Source organism: Wolffia australiana, chromosome 2, assembly GCF_029677425.1.
Source record: "Wolffia australiana isolate 7733 chromosome 2, ASM2967742v1".
In the NCBI taxonomy this organism is placed as follows: domain Eukaryota; kingdom Viridiplantae; phylum Streptophyta; class Magnoliopsida; order Alismatales; family Araceae; genus Wolffia; species Wolffia australiana.
Window position 1 is genome coordinate 19,907,734 of NC_135836.1, and position 20,253 is coordinate 19,927,986.

General features: G+C 40.6%; 4 protein-coding genes across 6 annotated transcripts in view; 2 read left to right on the forward strand and 2 right to left on the reverse strand.

The window, feature by feature from the left end:
- The first annotated feature begins 1,248 nt into the window (after positions 1–1,248).
- Positions 1,249–5,520, forward strand: LOC144700007 (AT hook motif DNA-binding family protein). Of its 3 annotated transcripts, XM_078571372.1 has the most exons (7): positions 1,249–1,503; positions 1,598–1,773; positions 1,887–2,384; positions 2,625–2,692; positions 4,350–4,481; positions 4,859–5,020; positions 5,144–5,520. In XM_078571372.1, exons 3-7 carry the CDS (start codon positions 1,973–1,975, stop codon positions 5,381–5,383), a joined length of 1,014 nt encoding a protein of 337 aa, XP_078427498.1. In that variant the 5' UTR covers positions 1,249–1,503; positions 1,598–1,773; positions 1,887–1,972; the 3' UTR covers positions 5,384–5,520. The 3 variants fall into 3 exon arrangements, with proteins under 3 accessions (XP_078427498.1, XP_078427497.1, XP_078427499.1); XM_078571371.1 differs by lacking the exon at positions 1,598–1,773 and having other exon boundaries at positions 1,250–1,503; XM_078571373.1 differs by lacking the exons at positions 1,249–1,503; positions 1,598–1,773 and having other exon boundaries at positions 1,782–2,384.
- Positions 5,521–5,695: 175 nt separating this feature from the next.
- On the reverse strand, positions 5,696–8,116 carry LOC144700006 (Pentatricopeptide repeat (PPR-like) superfamily protein). The gene is made up of 2 exons (XM_078571370.1): positions 5,952–8,116; positions 5,696–5,837 (listed from the first exon to the last, which is right to left on the reverse strand). The coding sequence occupies exon 1, from the start codon at positions 8,080–8,082 to the stop codon at positions 5,995–5,997; it is 2,088 nt and encodes a 695-aa protein (XP_078427496.1). The 5' UTR covers positions 8,083–8,116; the 3' UTR covers positions 5,696–5,837; positions 5,952–5,994.
- A 1,466-nt stretch (positions 8,117–9,582) lies between these two features.
- On the forward strand, positions 9,583–14,999 carry LOC144700009 (proline dehydrogenase 1, mitochondrial-like). The gene is made up of 4 exons (XM_078571374.1): positions 9,583–10,200; positions 11,817–12,456; positions 14,043–14,283; positions 14,609–14,999. The coding sequence occupies exons 1-4, from the start codon at positions 9,703–9,705 to the stop codon at positions 14,652–14,654; spliced, it is 1,425 nt and encodes a 474-aa protein (XP_078427500.1). The 5' UTR covers positions 9,583–9,702; the 3' UTR covers positions 14,655–14,999.
- Positions 15,000–17,258: 2,259 nt separating this feature from the next.
- The window catches only part of LOC144700010 (WD-40 repeat family protein / beige-like protein), a 62,707-nt gene continuing 59,712 nt past the window's right edge, over positions 17,259–20,253 (reverse strand). The window contains exons 29-31 of the mRNA XM_078571375.1: positions 18,974–19,692; positions 17,827–17,949; positions 17,259–17,496 (exon numbers count right to left, since the gene is read on the reverse strand). Of these exons, the coding sequence (XP_078427501.1) occupies positions 17,422–17,496; positions 17,827–17,949; positions 18,974–19,692 (917 nt within the window). The 3' untranslated portion in view covers positions 17,259–17,421. The remainder of the gene's footprint in view (positions 17,497–17,826; positions 17,950–18,973; positions 19,693–20,253) is intronic.

The following is a 20,253-nucleotide window of genomic DNA, read 5'->3' on the forward strand; positions in this document are numbered from 1 at the left end:
AGATCACTTGCTGAAAGTAGTTCTGTGCCGTAGGTTGGTCTTGAATTTTTAAAATGTGAGAACATAAGAAAGAAAAAAAGACAAAGTAGTTAGAAGGCCTAATGAGCAAGGTAGGTTTAAATTAGACAGAGCTGAAAGGGACTAAAGTAGTCAATGAATAATCACTAAATAGGACAGCATTAAGGAGGATACCTACTGCTAACTGACAATATGCTTAGGGAAGGACACGGTACAGTTAGAGAGAGGGCCGGCCTTCGGTACAGTTAGATCAGCCCTAAAACGGCTGACTGAGGGTACGGTTTGGTCCGGTCCGACCAAATTTTGGTCAGACCGCGTCCTTCCCTAAATATACTTATTAGGATAACTACCTCATTCTACCCAACCAACCTTCTTCATACACTTGCACGATAGATTTAGTATAGACATCTGATTCTATTAACAAATAAATAAGGAGACTTGATAATTTTTCACCATATATCTGGAATTCTGGAGGTTTGGAAAGATCAGCAGTGAGAAGCATACAAAACTTCACAAAATGATGATGTTTGCAAAGGTTTCCACAAAAAGATCAGTTGGTAATTTCAAACATGTCACGATTACATATACATGGAGAACTAGACATGGTTGTTCTGTTCTGTTAGTTTTAAACGAACAAAAAATTCGCACAAAAGAACAGCACAGGGCCTTGTTCTCTGTTATGTTTTTTTTTGTGCAAAAACAAACAAAATTTGTACATTCAAACAAAATTAGAACAAATTTCGCACAAAACGTACAATAGAACCACACATGGGTCTGTGCTATTCACAACAAGCAAATGAAGAACGAGACCGCATGTTTAACTCATGCAGACCTTTAATCTATCCTCCCAATTGTGAATTTTTCCGTGTTTAAAATGGTGATCTCCTCTGTAGCCTCCTCAAGCCCTTCTTTGAAAAAAGAAAAAAATATTAGATTTTCCACGTCAGCGCCGGAGGGGTACCTTAATCCAAAGAGCTGAAATCCGCACCGTACATTAAGCGGGCCCACCACTTTATCTAAAAAGGGACGGCTACGATCCATCATGTCACGTGGGGCTGCTTCGACTGCGTAACTAACCATAAAATATTAATTTTTAGACAAATAATATGGTTTTTTGAAGCGCGATACGGTGCTCCGAGGCCGTTGGCTAACCGCTAAGGAAGGTTATCCGATTCGAATAGAAGGGCAGTGAAATAAATATTAATTTCTCGTTACTTACTCAGTTCGTTCTTTCTCTCTCTTGTTCTCTCGCCTTTGCGCTCTATCTGGGTGTGAGGCCAGGGGCGGTTGCGAATTCTGATCTGCTCGCAGTCGCAGAAGTCTCATCTTTCGCGGTGATTGCGGAGATTTGAACCAGTTTGTAGTTCTGATCGTGAGATTTTTTGTGCAAATCGGTGCAATTTCTTTGGAATTTGGTGTTTTCGCATGGCCAGTTTGCGACCTTCCTCTCATTGATGGCGCTCCCGAGGACCGCTCGTATCCGCGGTAACTACTCTTTTATCTCCCTCTCTTTCTCTTTCTGTTGTTTTTTTTTAATTCAGATCGCTGCTTTTTCGCCATTCCACGGCATCCTTGTCAGATCCGCAGAGAAAAATGGAATTTCACGGCGTGGCGATTTAGGTGTTATTGTTTGAACCGACTTCTAGTGTGTGATTGCACCAATCCGCGTGATTTCCAGGGGACATTTAAGAATGCGAGACTTTTCTTTCATCGACCTAGCATTTCCGCCCAAAAATCAGACAATTTCCGAGCTCTGTTCGTCCATTCCTCCGCCGATGACGAAAGACAGACTCTCGTTCAATTTCGTCGTATTTTCTTCCGTAATAATCTCTTTTTTCACATTGTTCTTCCTCAAATCGTTCTCGCAGGAGGTTCCAAGTCCGCCGTCTCGCATCATCATCTTACAGAGTGAAACTCGCTGCTTTCTGACGAAGTTGAACTCGCTGGTCTGTGCATGGAAGGAAGGAATGGAATGTCCATGTCTGGGCCCTCTTCTTACTACTCTCAGAGAGGTGTGATGGCCTCAGGGCCTGGATCGCCTACAGCTATACACTCCCCACAAGTCATGAGACCGTTGCCTGGCCCTTCAACAAGCTTGCCCACTCGGCCAACTTTCCAGATAGAGCCTTCTAACATTGGGAATCCGGCAGAACCGATGAAGAGAAAGAGAGGGAGGCCTCGAAAGTATGGCCCTGAGGGAACTATGTCCCTGGGTCTTTCTCCTTTGTCTTCTGCTGGTGGTGGGTCTGGGCCTGGTAGTTCTGGGCTAGTGTCTATGGCTGGATCTGGGTCTGCTCCTTCTACTCTGAAGCGGGGCAGAGGACGCCCTCCTGGAACGGGGAGGAAGCAGCAGTTAGCTTCTTGCGGTGAGTTCATGGCATTCTTTGTTTTCTCATTTTTGCTGCTTTGTGGAAATAATTTGTAGAAGATTGGATGCTTCTCTCAGATTGAATGCTGTGTTTTGACTTTGTTTTATGATGGTTCTTGGGCCCGCACTGTGACGGTTTATGGAATAGTTATGGTGGGGGTTAATTTTAAAATTTGGTTAATCGGATTTTGGGTTCTGTTAATTATGAAATAAGAATCGTGATGAAACTGGTCTACAGGGGAGTGGATATCTTCTTCGGCTGGAACGGGTTTCACTCCGCATGTAATAACAATATCCGCTGGAGAGGTGTGTTGTGGACTCCTGTTTATTATTTAACGAAGGTTTTTTTTTGAAGAAAACTCTTATTTATTATTTGAATTGATACTTTTATTGAATAGTCTTATTTATTATTTAACGAAGGTTTTTTTTGAAGAAAGCTCTTATTTCTATTTGAATCGATACTTTTATTGAATACTCAGATTGAATGCTCTTATTTATTATTTAACGAAGGTTTTTTTTGAAGAAAACTCTTATTTTTTATTCAAATCGATAATTTTATTGACTACTCAGATTGAATATTCTTATTTATTATTTAACGAAATTTTTTTGAAGAAAACTCTTATTTTTTATTCAAGTCGATAATTTTTTATTGACTACTCAGATTGAATATTCTTATTTATTATTTAACGAATTTTTTTTGAAGAAAACTCTTATTTTTTATTTAAATCGATAGTTTTATTGACTACTCAGATTGCATACTCTTATTTATTATATAAAGAAAGTTCTTTTTGAAGAAAACTCTTATTTTTTATTTAAATCGATAGTTTTATTGACTACTCAGATTGCATACTCTTATTTATTATATAACGAAAGTTCTTTTTGAAGAAAACTCTTATTTTTTATTTAAATCGATAGTTTTATTGACTGCTCAGATTGAATACTCTTCTTTATTATTTAACGAAAGTTTTTTTTGAAGAAAACTCTTATTTACTATTTAGCATGATATTCTTATCTAATACTCAGACTGAATACTCTTAGTTATTACTTAACGAAGGTTTGTTTTGAAGAAAACTCTTATTTATTATTTAGCATGAGATTCTTATCGAATACTCTTATTTATTATTTAACGAAGGTTTTTTTTTGAAGAAAACTCTTATTTATTATTTAACGAATGTTTTTTTTCAAGAAAACTCTTATTTATTATTTAACACGATATTCTTATCAAATACTCTGATTGAATACTCTTATTTATTATTTAACGAGGGTTTTTTTTGAAGTAAACTCTTATTTTTTATTTAAATTGATACTTTTATTGACTACTCAGATAGAATACTCTCATTTATTATTTAACGAAGGTTTTTTAAAGAAAGTTGTTATTTATTTTCTAAGTTGTTATATTCGTTAAATAAATTTACGAAGGTTTTATCCAACCGTTCTGACAACTCGGTTTACTTTGTTTTCTGTGCACTTTAATGTCGTTTGGGCTTATCGCCTTTTGATTTGGTATGGCGAGTTATAAACGAATTAAATCAATATATTTGTCTTGAAAATTTTAATTCAGGCGTCTTCACATCCTACCTATAAAAGTATTTCGGCTCCTCAGTGTAAAAGGCCAATTATATATATATTTTTTGAAAGAAGCCAATTATATTATATGTATTTTTAATTGTCGCTGAGGATTGTATTCTCATAGATCCCACATTTTCGTGGATTTTCTGCTGAATGTTAGTGTGGTTTTTCTCGACAATTCCGATGACGAATCCTGTAATACTGACTTTGAAAATGCTTTAGAGCGATAAAAATATGGTTCATTTTGTATGACAACTTATTAACTTATTTATTTGTTGGAGCCCCGACTTAATGACTTAACTAATTAATCTTATTTGTTCATTTTCATGATACTTTTATTGTTCCTACATCAGCTGATTGTTTTTCTTCAATTTGGGGTTTCCCTGTTTTCTAGGACATTGCATCAAAGATCATGTCATTTTCCCAACAAGGGCCCAGAGCTGTTTGCATTCTTTCTGCTTGCGGGGTGGTATCCAGAGTCACCCTCCGTCAGCCCGCGTCTTCCGGTGGCTCCGTCACTTACGAGGTTTGATCTCTTCACCATATTCTCTTTCTTTTTATAAAATATTTATTTTGAATTTTCAAACGCCTTGAGACAACCCAAGATCCAATTTTGATACCCATAAGACCGAAATCATTGATCAAAGCTTTTCTAGAATCTTCTAAACCATCCAAGTGCATGTCCAATGATATTCTTGATATGAAGGTCTTTGTCTCAAAGTTACACTTTTAATCCAACCAAAACAAAGGATCCCTAAATTGATATATTTTGAAAAAAAAGACGTATCCTTGTCAGTTGTGAAGAAACTGGATTGGAAAACAAGCAAAACATTTTCCTGGACAAAAAAAAGTGAGGCTGACTCTCTTCTCTTTTCTTTCTCCCCTCAATGCTTTGTTTTGAAGGGGCGCTTTGAGATTTTGAGCCTGTCTGGCTCGTTTCTGTTGATCAACGAGGGCGGGTCCCTAGGCCGCAGCGGCGCTCTCAGTGTGTCTCTTTCCAGCCCAGACGGCCGTGTCGTTGGTGGCGGTGTTGCCGGGGCACTCATCGCTGCTACCCCTGCTCAAGTATCTCTCACCTCCCTTTCCTTTCTCAACATAAACTGAAATTAATTCCATAAAAAAAAGATTTTCTTTTCATAGCCAATGGCAAAACTCAAAATTGGCAAAATTTTGATGGTGGTTTGGCAGGTGATAGTGGGGAGTTTTATTTATGGAAGCACAAAGGCTAAGATCGGCAAGCCGAAGCCGCAGGAATCAGACAGCCAAGGCGATGCTGAGCACGGGGGCGGGGAGAGGCAACCGGGCCCACCGGCTCTTGGGCCCAGTCTTGGGCTGAGCCCACTTCTCGCTGGGTGGGCCGGCCCCAGGCCCATCGACATGAGGAACAGCACTGCCGGCCCCACCGACATTGACCTGACGCGAGGTTGACTCGTCATGAAAAACTCTGCTTGCTTCGTCAACTTCGTCAACGACAACCCCGCAGACTCTGTTAGCCCTTCTAACCCGAGAATCGTCTTGCACATAAGATGGCGCACTTTATTTAATGAAGGGGCTGTTTACTGAGAGACTTATGCGCAAATGAGGCTTTGTTATGTATGCTTCAGTCCAGTCCCAACCGATCTATCGCATTGATTGATCACTGATCAAACTGTTTTATTGATAGACTCTGTCAATCTGATCTTGATCTCTGAACCCCAGTCCTCTCCCTCTTCCTGTTGGGCTCATCGATCATTGTTCATATCATAACTACGATCTATTAAGATGATGATCGATCCAGGGTGAATGGGTAGTTCAATCATTCGTCAATTAAGGCCCATTAATCAATCGATCTGCCAGTCAACTGCACAATTAATTTCTCTCCCATAAAATAGAACTATTTGAGCTGATGACAGGTCAATGAAAAAAAATTGAATTATGGTCTAATTTTGTCCTGTAAATGAAGAAATTTGGGACGAGCACTATAATGATCGCACTTAATGATAAATAATTTACTTACAACTTTGGCCAAATGCTTTCCAAGCTTGGAAAACCACACGACATTAAAATCTATCATCAGGTGGAAACCCACATGCTACCATTTCGTCGTGCACCCTCATGGCCTCTCTCAGATTATCCCCAGCAACGTATCCATCCATGAGAGTCATGTATGTTGATCTGTCTGGTTTTATTCCCTTTGCGTTCATTTTTTTAAATACCCAGACAGCTTCCTTCACTCTATTTTCTCCAAAAAGAGCATGGATAAGCATATTATACGTGACAACATCAGCCGAGACTCCTTGCTTTTCCATCTTCTTAATCAGAATAAACGCTTCATCTAATTTTTCTTCTTTGGCTAGCCCATGAATAAGGGTGTTATAAGTGACTGTGTCCGGAGAAATCCCATCTCCAATAATCTTTTTCAAGAAATCAGCTGCTTTGGATGCCCTTCCTGAACGGCAAAATCCTTTGATTATGGAGTTACAGGTGACAACACTAGGTGAGATGTTCTTGGCGATCATCTCATCCCACAAAGTGAAAGCTTCCCCCATGTTCCCTTTGCTGCAGTGATCGTCGATCAGAATACTGTAAGTGATGAGATTAGGATATACCTTCTGCTCGATCATGGCGTTCCATAATTGAATGACTTTATCAGTCTCCCCCTGTTTACACAACCCACCGATCAATGCATTGTAAGAAACAACATCCAGCTTCAGATTCCTCTCCCTCATCATTCTAGATACTCTTAGTGCTTCATCCACCAGACCATCTTTGAAATACCCGTGAATTAAAGTAGTAAATGTGTAGTAATCAGGAGTTATTTCTCTTTGAATCATTTCATTGAGAAGATTTTCAGCCTCTGCTAATCTCCTCTCCTTGCACAATCCGTTCAAAATAGTGTTGTAAGTGACTGTATCTGGAGCGCAGCCTAAGCCCACCATCTCTTCCTTGAGCCTAAGCGCCTCAGTGATCAGATTAACCTTAAAGAATCCTCCAATCAGCATGGTATAAATAAACGCATCAGGAACAATAGAAAACGATTTCATCTCTCTGAAATAGCTCACCGCCCGGGTGAGATCACCCTTCTTTAAAAAAACGTTAATGAGATGACTAAAACTAAGTAAATCAGGAGTCACACCTTGGCTAATCATCAGATTATAAGTCTCAGCTGCCTCTCCCTCATCCCCAATCTTAGAGAAGCCACCGATCAGGATATTATAAGATGAAGTGTTAGGCGGGATTCCTGCCTTTTCCATGTCATTAAGCAACTCCTTGGCTCGAACAAATATCTGGTTCTTGCACAGACAATTCATGATCGAATTGTAAGTGAGAATATTGGGCTTTAATCCCTTCAACACCATCGCATTGAGAATCTCGAACCCGACATCGAGATGATTCTCGCGGCAATGCGCGTCGATCAGCGTATTGTAGGTTACCATGTCAGAAAATATTCCTCTTTTCTCCATGGAAACGATGAATTCTTCAACTTGATCGAGCTTCCTGCCCTTGCACAAAGCGTTAACCATGATATTGAGAGTATATGCATTCAATTCAACTGCTTCTTCAACAATTTCCGAGTATAATTCACACGCCAAATCCACCCAGCCTGCTCTAACCAGCCCGGAGAGAAGCCCATTGCAGACATTGATCGAGACGGGCAACCCTCTCTGCATAACAGCCCTAAATGCCTCGCTAGCTTCTCGAAGCTTTCTTGCCTGAACGTAAGTACGAATCAAGAGATCGAACGGCGAAGAATCGCAATGATGGAAGCTGTTGGCCAATGAATCGACGATCTCTGATCTTGATGCGCCCTTGCGCCGAATCATTCGTAATATCAAAGCCTGAGCTTCTGAAAACCTCCCATTGTGAAAGCATACGCGGATCATAGAGCAGAGTGACTCCGTTGAGTGCCCGATCTTCGGATTTCCCATCAATTGGTCTACGAATCTCTGCCCGGAAGAGAAGTCCCCAGATTCGATGCATCTAAGAAGAAAATCGAGCACCGAGCTACTCGGCGACTTGTGCTCTGAAATCTTGATAGATTTCGTTGAAAGCTGTCGGATTTGTTCGTCTGGGATGCGATTCAAGCGCGGATGACGACTCCGACGAGCAGAGAATGAGGAGACATGAGACAAAACCCTCCCCGCCATGGTCGCCACCTTCAACACTCTGGTTTGAATTCAAAAGAAGTACTCTCTCCATGGGGAAAAAAAATGCTATTTATACTGGTTCTGAATTTATAAAGTTCTAGTATGTCTTCAACTAAATTTCTTAAAATAAATATTCAAAATTCCAAAATAATTATCATTTCTTGGAAAGAAGGGGATATAGTCGTGATTTGCTTCTAATGTTTACGAATGCATTACAAACTTTTTATTACTTATGAATAGCTCTCGAGCAAGAAGCTTTCATATGTATGGATTGTTTATTTAAAGTTTGCAATTAAAATTTCATTTCCAGAAAAAATGGAAAGATTTGGTCTTGCTTTACTTCGAATTTTGTAAATGGCAGAAACACGTTTATCGGTTTCTAATTAAAACTGTATAAATATATTTACATTTCTCAATTTAATTTTGTTTTCCAGAAAATGGGTCTTCATTATTCTTTGCTTCTACTTCTATTCGACAGAGGAAAAAGGTCATGTCTTACTGATATATTTATTTTTTAAGATTCCCGTTGTCAATAAAACGTCGTTTTCTTGGAAATCAGAGACACTTTGGCCACGCTTCCCTATTTCCTTGGAGGCATTAGACGAAGAATATTCTAACGCCACGTGGAGAGCGAGATAGATAGATACAGATAGATGGAGAGAGATAGATAAAGATGCATAGAGAGAGATCGATAGATATGCATAGAGAGATAGATAGATATGCACAGAGAGAGATAAATAGATATGTATGGAGAGATAGAGAGAGAGTGGGGGAGAGAGATAGAGAGAGATGGAGAGATAGAGAGAGATGGAGAGACAGAGATATAGGAAAATAGAGTGAGATGGAGACAGATAGAGATAAATAAATAGAGATGGCAGATAGTTGAATAGATAGAGAAATAGTAGATAGAGAGATGGATAGATAGAGAGAGATAAATAGATAGAAATACAGAGATATATAGAGAAGTAGTGATAGAGAGATGGATAGATGGGTAGATAGAGAGACATAAATATATAGAGATTGAGAGATATAGAAATAGTAGATAGAGAGATGGATAGATAGATACAGAGAGAGAGAGAGGTAAATATATAGAGATGGACAGAGAAATAGTTGACAGAGAGATGGATATATAGAGAGATAGATAGAGAATTAGTTGACAGAGAGATGGATATAGAGAGATAAAAATAGAAAAATAGTTAACAGAGAGATGGATATATAGAGCGATAGATAGAGAAATAGTAGACAGAGAGATGGATCGATAGACAGATAGATAGAGAAATAGTAGACAGAGAGATCGATAGATAGAGAAACAGTAGACAGAGAGATGGATAGATAGAGAAACAGCAGACAGGTAGATGGATAGATAGAGAAATAGTAGACAGAGAGATGGATAAATAGAGATATATATTGATAGATAGAGAGATAGTTAAATAGGTAGGTAGAGACCATATCCGCAAGAGAGAACGACACGAGGGCCTCAGCTCAGCAATCCAAAGACGTCAAAGACCAAAACTCGTAAACTCCTCCGGGGATTCGATCGCCACGTACCATATTCAAGAAAACCAAGCCCCCCCGCATAATAATCTCATCATCCCCAACCAGAAAACAAACACCATCGCCATGGCCGTCGCGAGAAAGCTCCTCCCTTCAAAAATCCCCCCCGTCTTCCTCAGAGCTTCCTCCACGCTATCCTCTTCTTCTCCCTCCTCCTTCTCATCTCCTTCTGCGTCTTCTTCCCTGGACTTGGAAAACACCGAAAAACTCTTCGCCTCCGCCCACAGCTGGACCCTGTTAAAAACTCTCACCGCCCTTCAATGCTTGGCCGTGGAGCCGGCTGTGGACCTCTCCATGGCCGCTATTCATTCGAGAATTTCTCAGCAAAGCCCAATGGCGAGAGCTCTGGTAATGGCGGCGATCAAGGCGACGGCCTATCGTCAGTTTTGCGCCGGCGAGGACTTAGCCGAGGCGACGAAGACTTTGCAGAAGCTTTGGGCAGATGGGCTCCGCGGGATTCTTGATTACGGGCTTGAAGACGCCGAGGATGACGTTTCATGCGACGCTAATCTCGCCGAGTTTCTCAACACCATCGCCATGACCTCGCTGCTCCCCCCTTCCTCGGTAATCCCATCATTATCGTTGTCTTTCTTGGTGACTATTTTGATTAGGATGGGGATAATCTTCGGAATCTTCTTGAAACCATCATCAAAGATCACGTTATGATAATTTCTAAGGATGATGATTGCCCCTGAAGATGACCATGCTGCACATTCGGATGATCATGGTAAAACGATAGGACTGATGGAGACTATCGAGAAGAGGACAAAACCCAGTTGATTTTTGGTAAACGATAGGATTGATCGTCGTCGTTCTTGGCGACTATCTCGACTATGATGGGGATATGATCTTCGGAATCTTCTCGATACCGTCTTTAGAGATCACGTTATGATAATTTCTAAGGATGATGATTGCCCACGAAGATGACCATGCTGCACATTCGGATGATCATGGTAAAACGATAGGACTGATGGAGACTATCGAGAAGAGGACAAAACCCAGTTGATTTTTGGTAAACGATAGGATTGATCGTCGTCGTTCTTGGCGACTATCTCGACTATGTTGGGGATATGATCTTCGGAATCTTCTCGATACCGTCTTTAGAGATCACGTTATGATAATTTCTAAGGATGATGATTGCCCACGAAGATGACCATGCTGCACATTCGGATGATCATGGTAAAACGATAGGACTGATGGAGACTATCGAGAAGAGGACAAAACCCAGTTGATTTTTGGTAAACGATAGGATTGATCGTCGTCGTTCTTGGCGACTATCTCGACTATGATGGGGATATGATCTTCGGAATCTTCTCGATACCATCTTTAGAGATCACGTTACGATAATTTTTAAGGATGATGATTGCGCATGAAGATCACCATGATGAACATTCCGATAATCATGGTAAAACGATAGGACTGATGGAGACTATCGAGAAGAGGACAAAACCCAGTTGATTTTTGGTAAACGATAGGATTGATCGTCGTCGTTCTTGGCGACTATCTCGACTATGATGGGGATATGATCTTCGGAATCTTCTCGATACCATCTTTAGAGATCACGTTACGATAATTTTTAAGGATGATGATTGCGCATGAAGATCACCATGATGAACATTCCGATAATCATGGTAAAACGATAGGACTGATGGAGACTATCGAGAAGAGGACAAAACCCAGTTGATTTTTGGTAAACGATAGGATTGATCGTCGTCGTTCTTGGCGACTATCTCGACTATGATGGGGATATGATCTTCGGAATCTTCTCGATACCATCTTTAGAGATCACGTTACGATAATTTTTAAGGATGATGATTGCGCATGAAGATCACCATGATGAACATTCCGATAATCATGGTAAAACGATAGGACTGATGGAGACTATCGAGAAGAGGACAAAACCCAGTTGATTTTTGGTAAACGATAGGATTGATCGTCGTCGTTCTTGGCGACTATCTCGACTATGATGGGGATATGATCTTCGGAATCTTCTCGATACCATCTTTAGAGATCACGTTACGATAATTTTTAAGGATGATGATTGCGCATGAAGATCACCATGATGAACATTCCGATAATCATGGTAAAACGATAGGACTGATGGAGACTATCGAGAAGAGGACAAAACCCAGTTGATTTTCGTTTCCGGGCGACGATAATTTTCCTTTTTTTTACTACAGGTGAGCTTCGCGTGCGTGAAGATCACGGCTATCTGTCCGGTTTCGCTGCTAGAGCGGGTCAGTGACCTGCTAAGATGGGAGACGAAGAACTCCTCCGCGACTTATCCCTGGCGGCGCCACCACTTCCCGGTGCTCTCCGCCGCCAGCCCGGTCCACCACACGGCGGTGCCGCCGCTGACCCAGGCCGAGGAACAGGGTCTGAACCGGGCTCACGACCGGCTCAGCGACCTCTGCGAGAAGTGCGCCGAGCGCGACCTGCCCTTGCTCGTGGATGCGGAGTACACGGCGGTGCAACCCGCGATCGACTACGTGGCCTTCTCCGCGGCCGCCACGTACAACCGCGGCGGCGCGCCGCTCGTGTACACGACGGTGCAGGCGTATCTCAAGGACTCGGAAGAGCGGCTGCGTTTGGCGGCGGAGGCGGCGGAGAAGGAAGGAGTGTCGGTGGGAATTAAGCTGGTGAGAGGCGCTTACATGGCGAGAGAGGCGGCGGCGGCGGCGGCGCGCGGCGCGCCGTCGCCGGTCCATGAGAGCATCGAAGAGACGCACCGCTGTTATGATCGATGTGCGATGTTCGCACTTCAGAAGGCGGCGCGCGGCGGCGCCGCCGTCGTTCTCGCCACCCACAACGTGGAGTCTGGTAAGCTAACTTCTCATCCATGATGCAGTCCTCCGTCTATGCAACCCATCATCATCATCATCGTCGTCATCATATAGCTCCCGAGCCGCGTTTTGGTCTGCTTCTTTTCATCGTTTTCTAGTCGTTAGCTGTTTTCACCATCGTCACAGTTATTCTGGTCATAATTATCATATCATCTCGATCCTGACCATGGGCATCATTATAATCTTATTCTTTTTCCGTAATACTGCCCATCGCCGTTACCTTCATCCTTAATTCGTTGACATCGTTGTAATCCTCCGTTTATGGAACTCATCATCATCATCGTCATACTTAATACCGACCAATCAGATCATCAACGTCGTCTTTGTCTTCCTCCTTAATTCAGACCATCATCATCATCATCATATTGCTCCCATGCTGCGTCTTAGTCTGCTTCTTCTAGTTCTTTTCGAGGTGCAGGATCGTCTTTGTCTTCAGCGTCATCATCATTTTCTAGTCGTTTGCTGTTTTCACCATCGTCACAGTTATTCTGGTCATAATTATCATATCATCTCGATCCTGACCATGGGCATCATTATAATCTTATTCTTTTTCCGTAATACTGCCCATCGCCGTTACCTTCATCCTTAATTCGTTGACATCGTTGTAATCCTCCGTTTATGGAACTCATCATCATCATCGTCATACTTAATACCGACCAATCAGATCATCAACGTCGTCTTTGTCTTCCTCCTTAATTCAGACCATCATCATCATCATCATATTGCTCCCATGCTGCGTCTTAGTCTGCTTCTTCTAGTTCTTTTCGAGGTGCAGGATCGTCTTTGTCTTCAGCGTCATCATCATTTTCTAGTCGTTTGCTGTTTTCACAATCGTCACAGGTATTCTGGTCATAATGATATAATGTCGATCCTGACCACGGGCATCATTATAATCTTATTCTTTTTCCGTAATACTGCGCATCGCCGTTACCTTCATCCTTAACCCAGATCATCATCATCGTCATCATTATCACCATAATCTTCTTACCTAATCCAGATCATCATCATCATCTTCATCACCATCTTCTCCACCAATCCTGACTATAATTATCGCCATCACCATCTTCTTCTGCACCAATCCTCACCATTATCATCATCATCACCATCTTCTTCTCCATTAATCCTGGCCATCACCATCTTCTTCTGCACTAATCCTCACTATCATCATCTTCATCACCATCTTCTTCTGCACTGATCCTCACCATTATCACCATCTTCTGCACTGATCCTCACCACCATCATCATCTTCTTCTGCACTAATCCTCACTATCATCATCATCATCATCACCATATTCTTCTGCACCAATCCTTACCACCATCACCATCTTCTTCTTCACCTATCCACAGCATCATCACCATCTTATTCTGCACCAATCCTTACCACCATCACCATGTCCTTCTGCACTAATCCTCGCCACAATCACCATCTTCTTCTGCACTAATCCTTACCATCATCACCATCTTCTTCTGCACTAATCCTCACCATCATCACCATCTTCTTCTGCACAAATCCTCACCACCATCATCAACTTCTTCATTAATCCTGAAAATCATCATCATCAGGCAAGGTGGCGGCAGCAAAGGCGGATGAACTGGGGATCGGGAGGGGAAACGCCAGAGTGCAGTTCGCGCAGCTCAAGGGAATGGCCGAGGGGCTCTCCCTCGGCCTTCGCAACGCCGGCTTTCAAGTCAGCAAATACCTCCCCTTTGGCCCCGTCCACAAGGTCATCCCTTATCTCCTCCGCCGAGCCCAGGAAAACCGAGGCTTCCTCTCCTCCTCCTCCGTGGATAGACATCTCATCTCGTAAGTCGCTTGCGCTTAAATTTTCACGGACAAAATTAATAAACAAAACTTTATACGTACCTGAATCCATCGCCGAAGTTTTCTTTTGGTTCAACTCGGTATGTCTCTGCTTGCGTCTCTCGGATAAGTTCGCAATCTTCTTTAGTCTGATCTTAGATAATCCCATCATTATGATAAGGATAGACTTATCCTCTACAGTTTTGATTTATTTTTATTGTGGTTAGATGGTTAGCTTATAATCGACAGTAACTTGTACTCGTTTCCAGTTTGGAAGACTTAAACTTGATATTTCTCTCTACTTGTCTTCTTTCTCTTTTTGCTGCAGGAAGGAGCTCAAGAGGAGGTTGGCGAGCGCAGTCCTCGGAAGATGACTTTCTCTCATATTCTTCATTGTGTTGTGCATATTGGGCTCGGCACATCGTTCAAAGAAATAGAAATATGAATCTCGGTGCTATTTAAACGTAACTTAATGACCAGTTGTGAGGAGCTACGAGGATTTGACTATCATTAAGATAATTAGACAGCTATTGCCACCGGAATGATATTTCGATTTTCCAGTTAGCAAAAGGTCCCCCCGGAAGCTCTACGTTCTTGATTCCAGTTCATCTTTGTATATTTCAAAGACATCTCTGTAACCTGACATCGATATGTACCCAAAGCAGATGTGTCTCTTAGATGACAAATTTTGAAAAAATGAAGGTAAAGGATGACGGGTACCATGAACTAGTAGCCAGTAAACGATGATAAATTCCTCAGTGCATGATAAAAAATAATGATAAGGTCTTTTATGGCAATAACTTCCGTCAGAAGACTTGATTTTCTCCTCATTCAAAGTCTGCAAATGGTAAGAAATCGTTTCCTTTCATAGACAGTGATAAAAGTTGCCTAAATAATTACTTATCCGGCGTTCGGAAATGGTGGGCACAACTCTTCGTATTTTATGGTTATAATAATGGGAAATGGGTGAGAAAATCTCGGTGTTTTGTTCTGATACAAAATATTTGTTGCAATATTGTCTCTGTAATGGGGTTAGTATAGCGCTTTAAAAGTGGACGAACATATCAACAGGTAATAAACGAGATGTGCTTTATCCATTTAAAGAGGAGAGAGAACAACGATGTGGTAGATGATCAATGGAGAAGGGGGGCCTATTTATTGGATCATGAGAACAGGGTTTGGAAGATAGAATAGTCAAGGGTCTAGCACTTGGATGAGAAAGAACATCCTTTTCATGACCTATATCTTGGATTCTCTTCATTTTCCATAAAATGGAAAATTCTAAACGGCTGCCTCTTAAAACCCTGCTGGAACATAAGTAGGGCTTGCCATAATGGGGGATTCATTCAACATCATACCTCCATCTTAATGTGCTGATCTATTCAACGCAACATAGTGGAGCTATCCTATTTTGAGGTAAAATGTGGCTTTTTTGGACTTTAATTTTCATCTCGCTTGCATCTAATATTAACAGATAAAATGTTGATTGCTATTCCACAAGAACGAGTTGCAGGTTCTGATGAACTAGAAATTAGGGTTAGAAATATTGTTTAAGGCTTCTGATTTATGCACAAAATATTTATTTCCCTTAGGAGCATATGTCGGGTAGGGATCGAATCCACAGGAAGAAAATACTGAACAAGTGAACATTAACTTAAATTTATATATGTATTTATATTTGGACTTTTGTAGTAGTTTCGTGAACAACTCCTGGAACCTCATAGTTAACATGATATAATTTCTCTTAAATAATATACACTGTGAAATTAACCACCTACTCATTAAAATTAATCATTTGTGGCCATGCATACTTATTCACCACTCTATGATGTACTCAGTGGCATTGCATAACTACAACATGTATATTTCCTCCAATATTAAGGAATGTTTCTACTTGTTTTATTCATATAATTTATTTCAAGATGCGACGAGATAAGACTACAAACCAAAATTTAATAAATAATGAAGGAGAGGGTCAAGAGTCATGTGTTAGTCATCTTCTTTTGACATAATTTATGAAATAATTTAGGAAATGTGAAATAACCACTGAGCCATCCCCATCCACGTAGTTTATAAGAAGTCACGGATCATTGAAATCAAAATAATAGAAAAAATGATAAAGGATCACTTGCCCACTAGGGGCAAACTTTTGTTGATTATATGAGGATACAAAAAACTCTTTTTTGAGATTCACATTTCTCTGATATTGGGAATGTCATTTTTTAAATATTTATGCATCCTACAAAATTATTAAGATAATTCAAGTTTGTATAGTCTGGGGGATCAAGAAAATTGAATTTTTTTTGATAATGCAATGACCTCGTGAATTCTCCAAAGTGTATATCAGGAATGCTTTTGTTTTTATTTGGTCATAGCTTGGAAGAAAAAGTACTATTTTTCATATAATTTCCCAGTTTCAATTATTTAATTGTCTTGATTAAGTTGGTCCTGAGTTGGGAGAAATACTTAATGGGGAAAGAAGTTTTGGTGTATCTCATCAGCAACCGATGTAAATGACCAGATAAAGCTAGAATTTGAAATGATTAATGAACTTCCCCACCAAGGATAAATCAATATTTATTTTCCTTTACAGCTATTAAGGTTTCATGGATGTCATACCAAATGAATTGGCAAAATTATCACTTTTTACATATTTTTTCATTTGAACTTTGAAAATAATGAGACATGATAAGCTAATTGTTACTAAGATGGAAAATTGAAATCCTTCATTTGATTAGTGAGATTATTTGATGTTAACAAAGATAGCTCAATAGACTAAAATAAGAACCACGTCCTACATTAAAAAAATAATATTGAATAACTAATAGACCATAATTCATGTGGGAACCACAAAGAGAAAACCAGCTAAGTAAATATATTCTACATCATCAATTGTCTACTATCGTTAAAAAAAAAATCAATTGTCTGCACCAAAATCGACGGTTAACTTTCATGCCTTCTCCTAGAAACAAAGCGTATACTTTCAATGAACATCACATGAAATAACTTCAACCAGTGTGTGACTCACATTGGCCAATATTTAATTTTATACAACAAAAAAGAAAAAGAAATACATGAAATGAGAATAGCTGCACAAGTACACCATCTCTCTCTCCTCTCTCTCTCTGGTTTCATGCTTATTCACTTCATAAGCGGGGACAGACCATCTCCCTCCCAACCAAGCCTCAGCATCTGATCAGCTACCTTCAGGCTCAACTGCTCAGACAGAGGAAATAAGATTAATCCATAGGGATTAAGCTTTGACTGAAAAAAATTAGAAGAACTTCTTTGTATAGGGTTCGGGGGTTTAAGGTTTTAGGGCTTAAGATTTAGGGTCTGCAGTTTAGGGATTTATGGTTTAGGGCTAAGGATTACTATTGAGGGATTCACGCCTATGGTTTAGGCTAATATTTTCTGTCATCGGCGTTGTCAAGCCCATAAACGAGTCTTTGAATGATTCAAGTTACTGTTTTATTGAAATAATAACTTGAATCATTCAATTATTTAAATATTTAATTGATTATGAATGGTGCTCTGGAGACTTACGGTTGGATCAGTGAAGACCAGAAGATGTTTGTTAGCAGTTGAAACCAGGAGATTCGTGTTATCTGCATCCAGGGCTAAAGCAGTGACGTCCTGACCCCGCTCGAGCTCCACAGTGTGAAATACCTGCAGCAGGAGTAAGATCAAACAGAGGCAGAAAGCTCATCCAATTAAAATTGAATAATTAGATGTTTCACACTTCATTATTCAATTGTGAAATTATTAAATAATTATTTAATTAAATATTTAAATAATTGAATGATTCAAGTTATTATTTCAATAAAACAATAAGGAATCAATGACACAGCAGTTGAAATCCTGGAGAGTCAGCAGAGATAGGGCTAAAGAGAGCCAAACAAGATCTTTATCACAAATATCATCAGTATCTATAGTTCCCGATCGTCCGGGACGTGGACGATGGACGGGACAGGACGAATATTGTCCTGTCCGACATCCGGTATCAGTGCAGGGACGCGGACGGGACAGTTTTTTCATCTGAGTGGACAAAAACCATCCTGTCCGTTGGTCTCGGGATGAATTTCCGTCCCGGTTTACGTCCAACCTCATGGATGGGACCATTTTTTCGTCCTGGGACGAAAAAACTGTCCCGTCCATGAGGTTGAACGATAATACACGTCTCGTCAATCATTGTCATCCTACCTTTTTAGTACTGCTCACAATAATTGATGAATCAATAAGTTTTGTGATACAAATCCTATCCCCTCCATGGTCATTCCCGTCATTTTGGCTCAAAAAAAGGATTTTTGTGTCTTTTATCACTATGGGAGTTTGCCCATTACCTATAAATTACTCTATCCCTCTCTTTATGAGAACACTAATGTGAACAAGAAAACAATACTTCTACATAATGAAATGAAAGAGATTACAGGGTTTTATAGGGAGCCCTAATGGGCTGACTAGAGATAGGGCCCTTAATGGGCTAACAAGAGAGAGAAAAATAAAGAAACGTAATAATCATATCAACAACTAAAAATGACAGAAATACCCTAGGATGGAATAGTGTTCGTATCATTTTGACTTGAACTAATTTTGATGGTAATTTCCTACGTCAACTTGCAAACATTGGTAAATTCTTTTATTTTAAAAATAAAATTAGAAAATCTTCTATCAATTTATGTATGAAGCATACCTTGAGAGTATGCAGATTGATGAAGACGACAGAAGGAACAGGAATGGGCTGGACTTCCCCAACTTTTGCAGCCTGGCTTGCAGGTATTCTAGAAAGAAGAGAGCTGGTCCCCAGAATAGCATTCTCTCCATCCGCGGAGATAGAGATGCAGCTGATATTGCCTTTTAAAGGTGCCAGCAGAGCAGTTGCCACGGGGAGGCCATTGACTGTGAAGGTGCTGACTGTCTGGTCAATGCTATTCCAAACCAGCAAGATGCCCTTTGAGGAGAGAGAGAGACTGTGCACGTGGAAGATGTCCAGCTTCTTCATCAGTCTCCCTCTTCTTAGGCAATGGAGGAGGACCCCAGAAGATTCAGAATATGAAGCCACCAGGCCACACTCAGAGCTCACACAGCAGGACTTAACTTCTCCGAGATGGCCTCTGAGGACGTGCATCGGGCCTTCGAGACAATGCAGACCACTGTTCTCTGATGGCAGTCGAGGGCTTGACAGTTGGGCTGCAAGAGGAGACTGCGGGTTTGAAGGCTTGGGCATATGAGAAGTGGATTTTGAAAGTATTCTCCAGAGTATGACAGTTGAATCCCGTGATCCGGTTACAAGATAGCTGCAATCAGATGATAGAGATAGACATGTAATGGGTGCGCAATGGGCGGAGGCTGATTCAACGGTCCTTGCTCCGGCTGCTGATAATAGTTTTACAGTATTGTCTGCATGCCCACCTGTTTCATGAATTATATGTTCCAGTAAGTAAACCGCCTCAGCTTGATCTATTATCTCTAGATGATAGAGATAGATCTGTTTCATGAATTATATGTTCCAGTAATTATTCACCTTCTATAGTAAGACAAGAGAAATGAAGATAAAAGACAAACTGTAGAAAAGCAACGAATGAGTAGTTTCTTGGAGAACCAAGAATATCCTCCATCACACTACCTTTCAAAGACTCTGTCAAATTTAGTGACTAGAAGGTTGCGTAGATAGACAGAAAATAAAGAGGGAAAATCAAGGTTGCAGCAATCTCTGACCAGATTTGGGCTAGAATAAGGGTTTAGTGTCAACGAGGAAGATGATGAATTGGTTATCATCATCTTCATCTATCTGTTACAGATGAGTTTGTCATCACAGCTGTCATTCGTTCAAGAAAAACATAGATCGTGATGATGACAAAATCTGTGGGTGATAATGACGAAGGTGAATCGAATCTGCCATCCATCTGCAGAGCTTTTCTGCGTAGGTTTTATATCTTCAACAAAGATAATGACAAGTGGGCAATGACAATG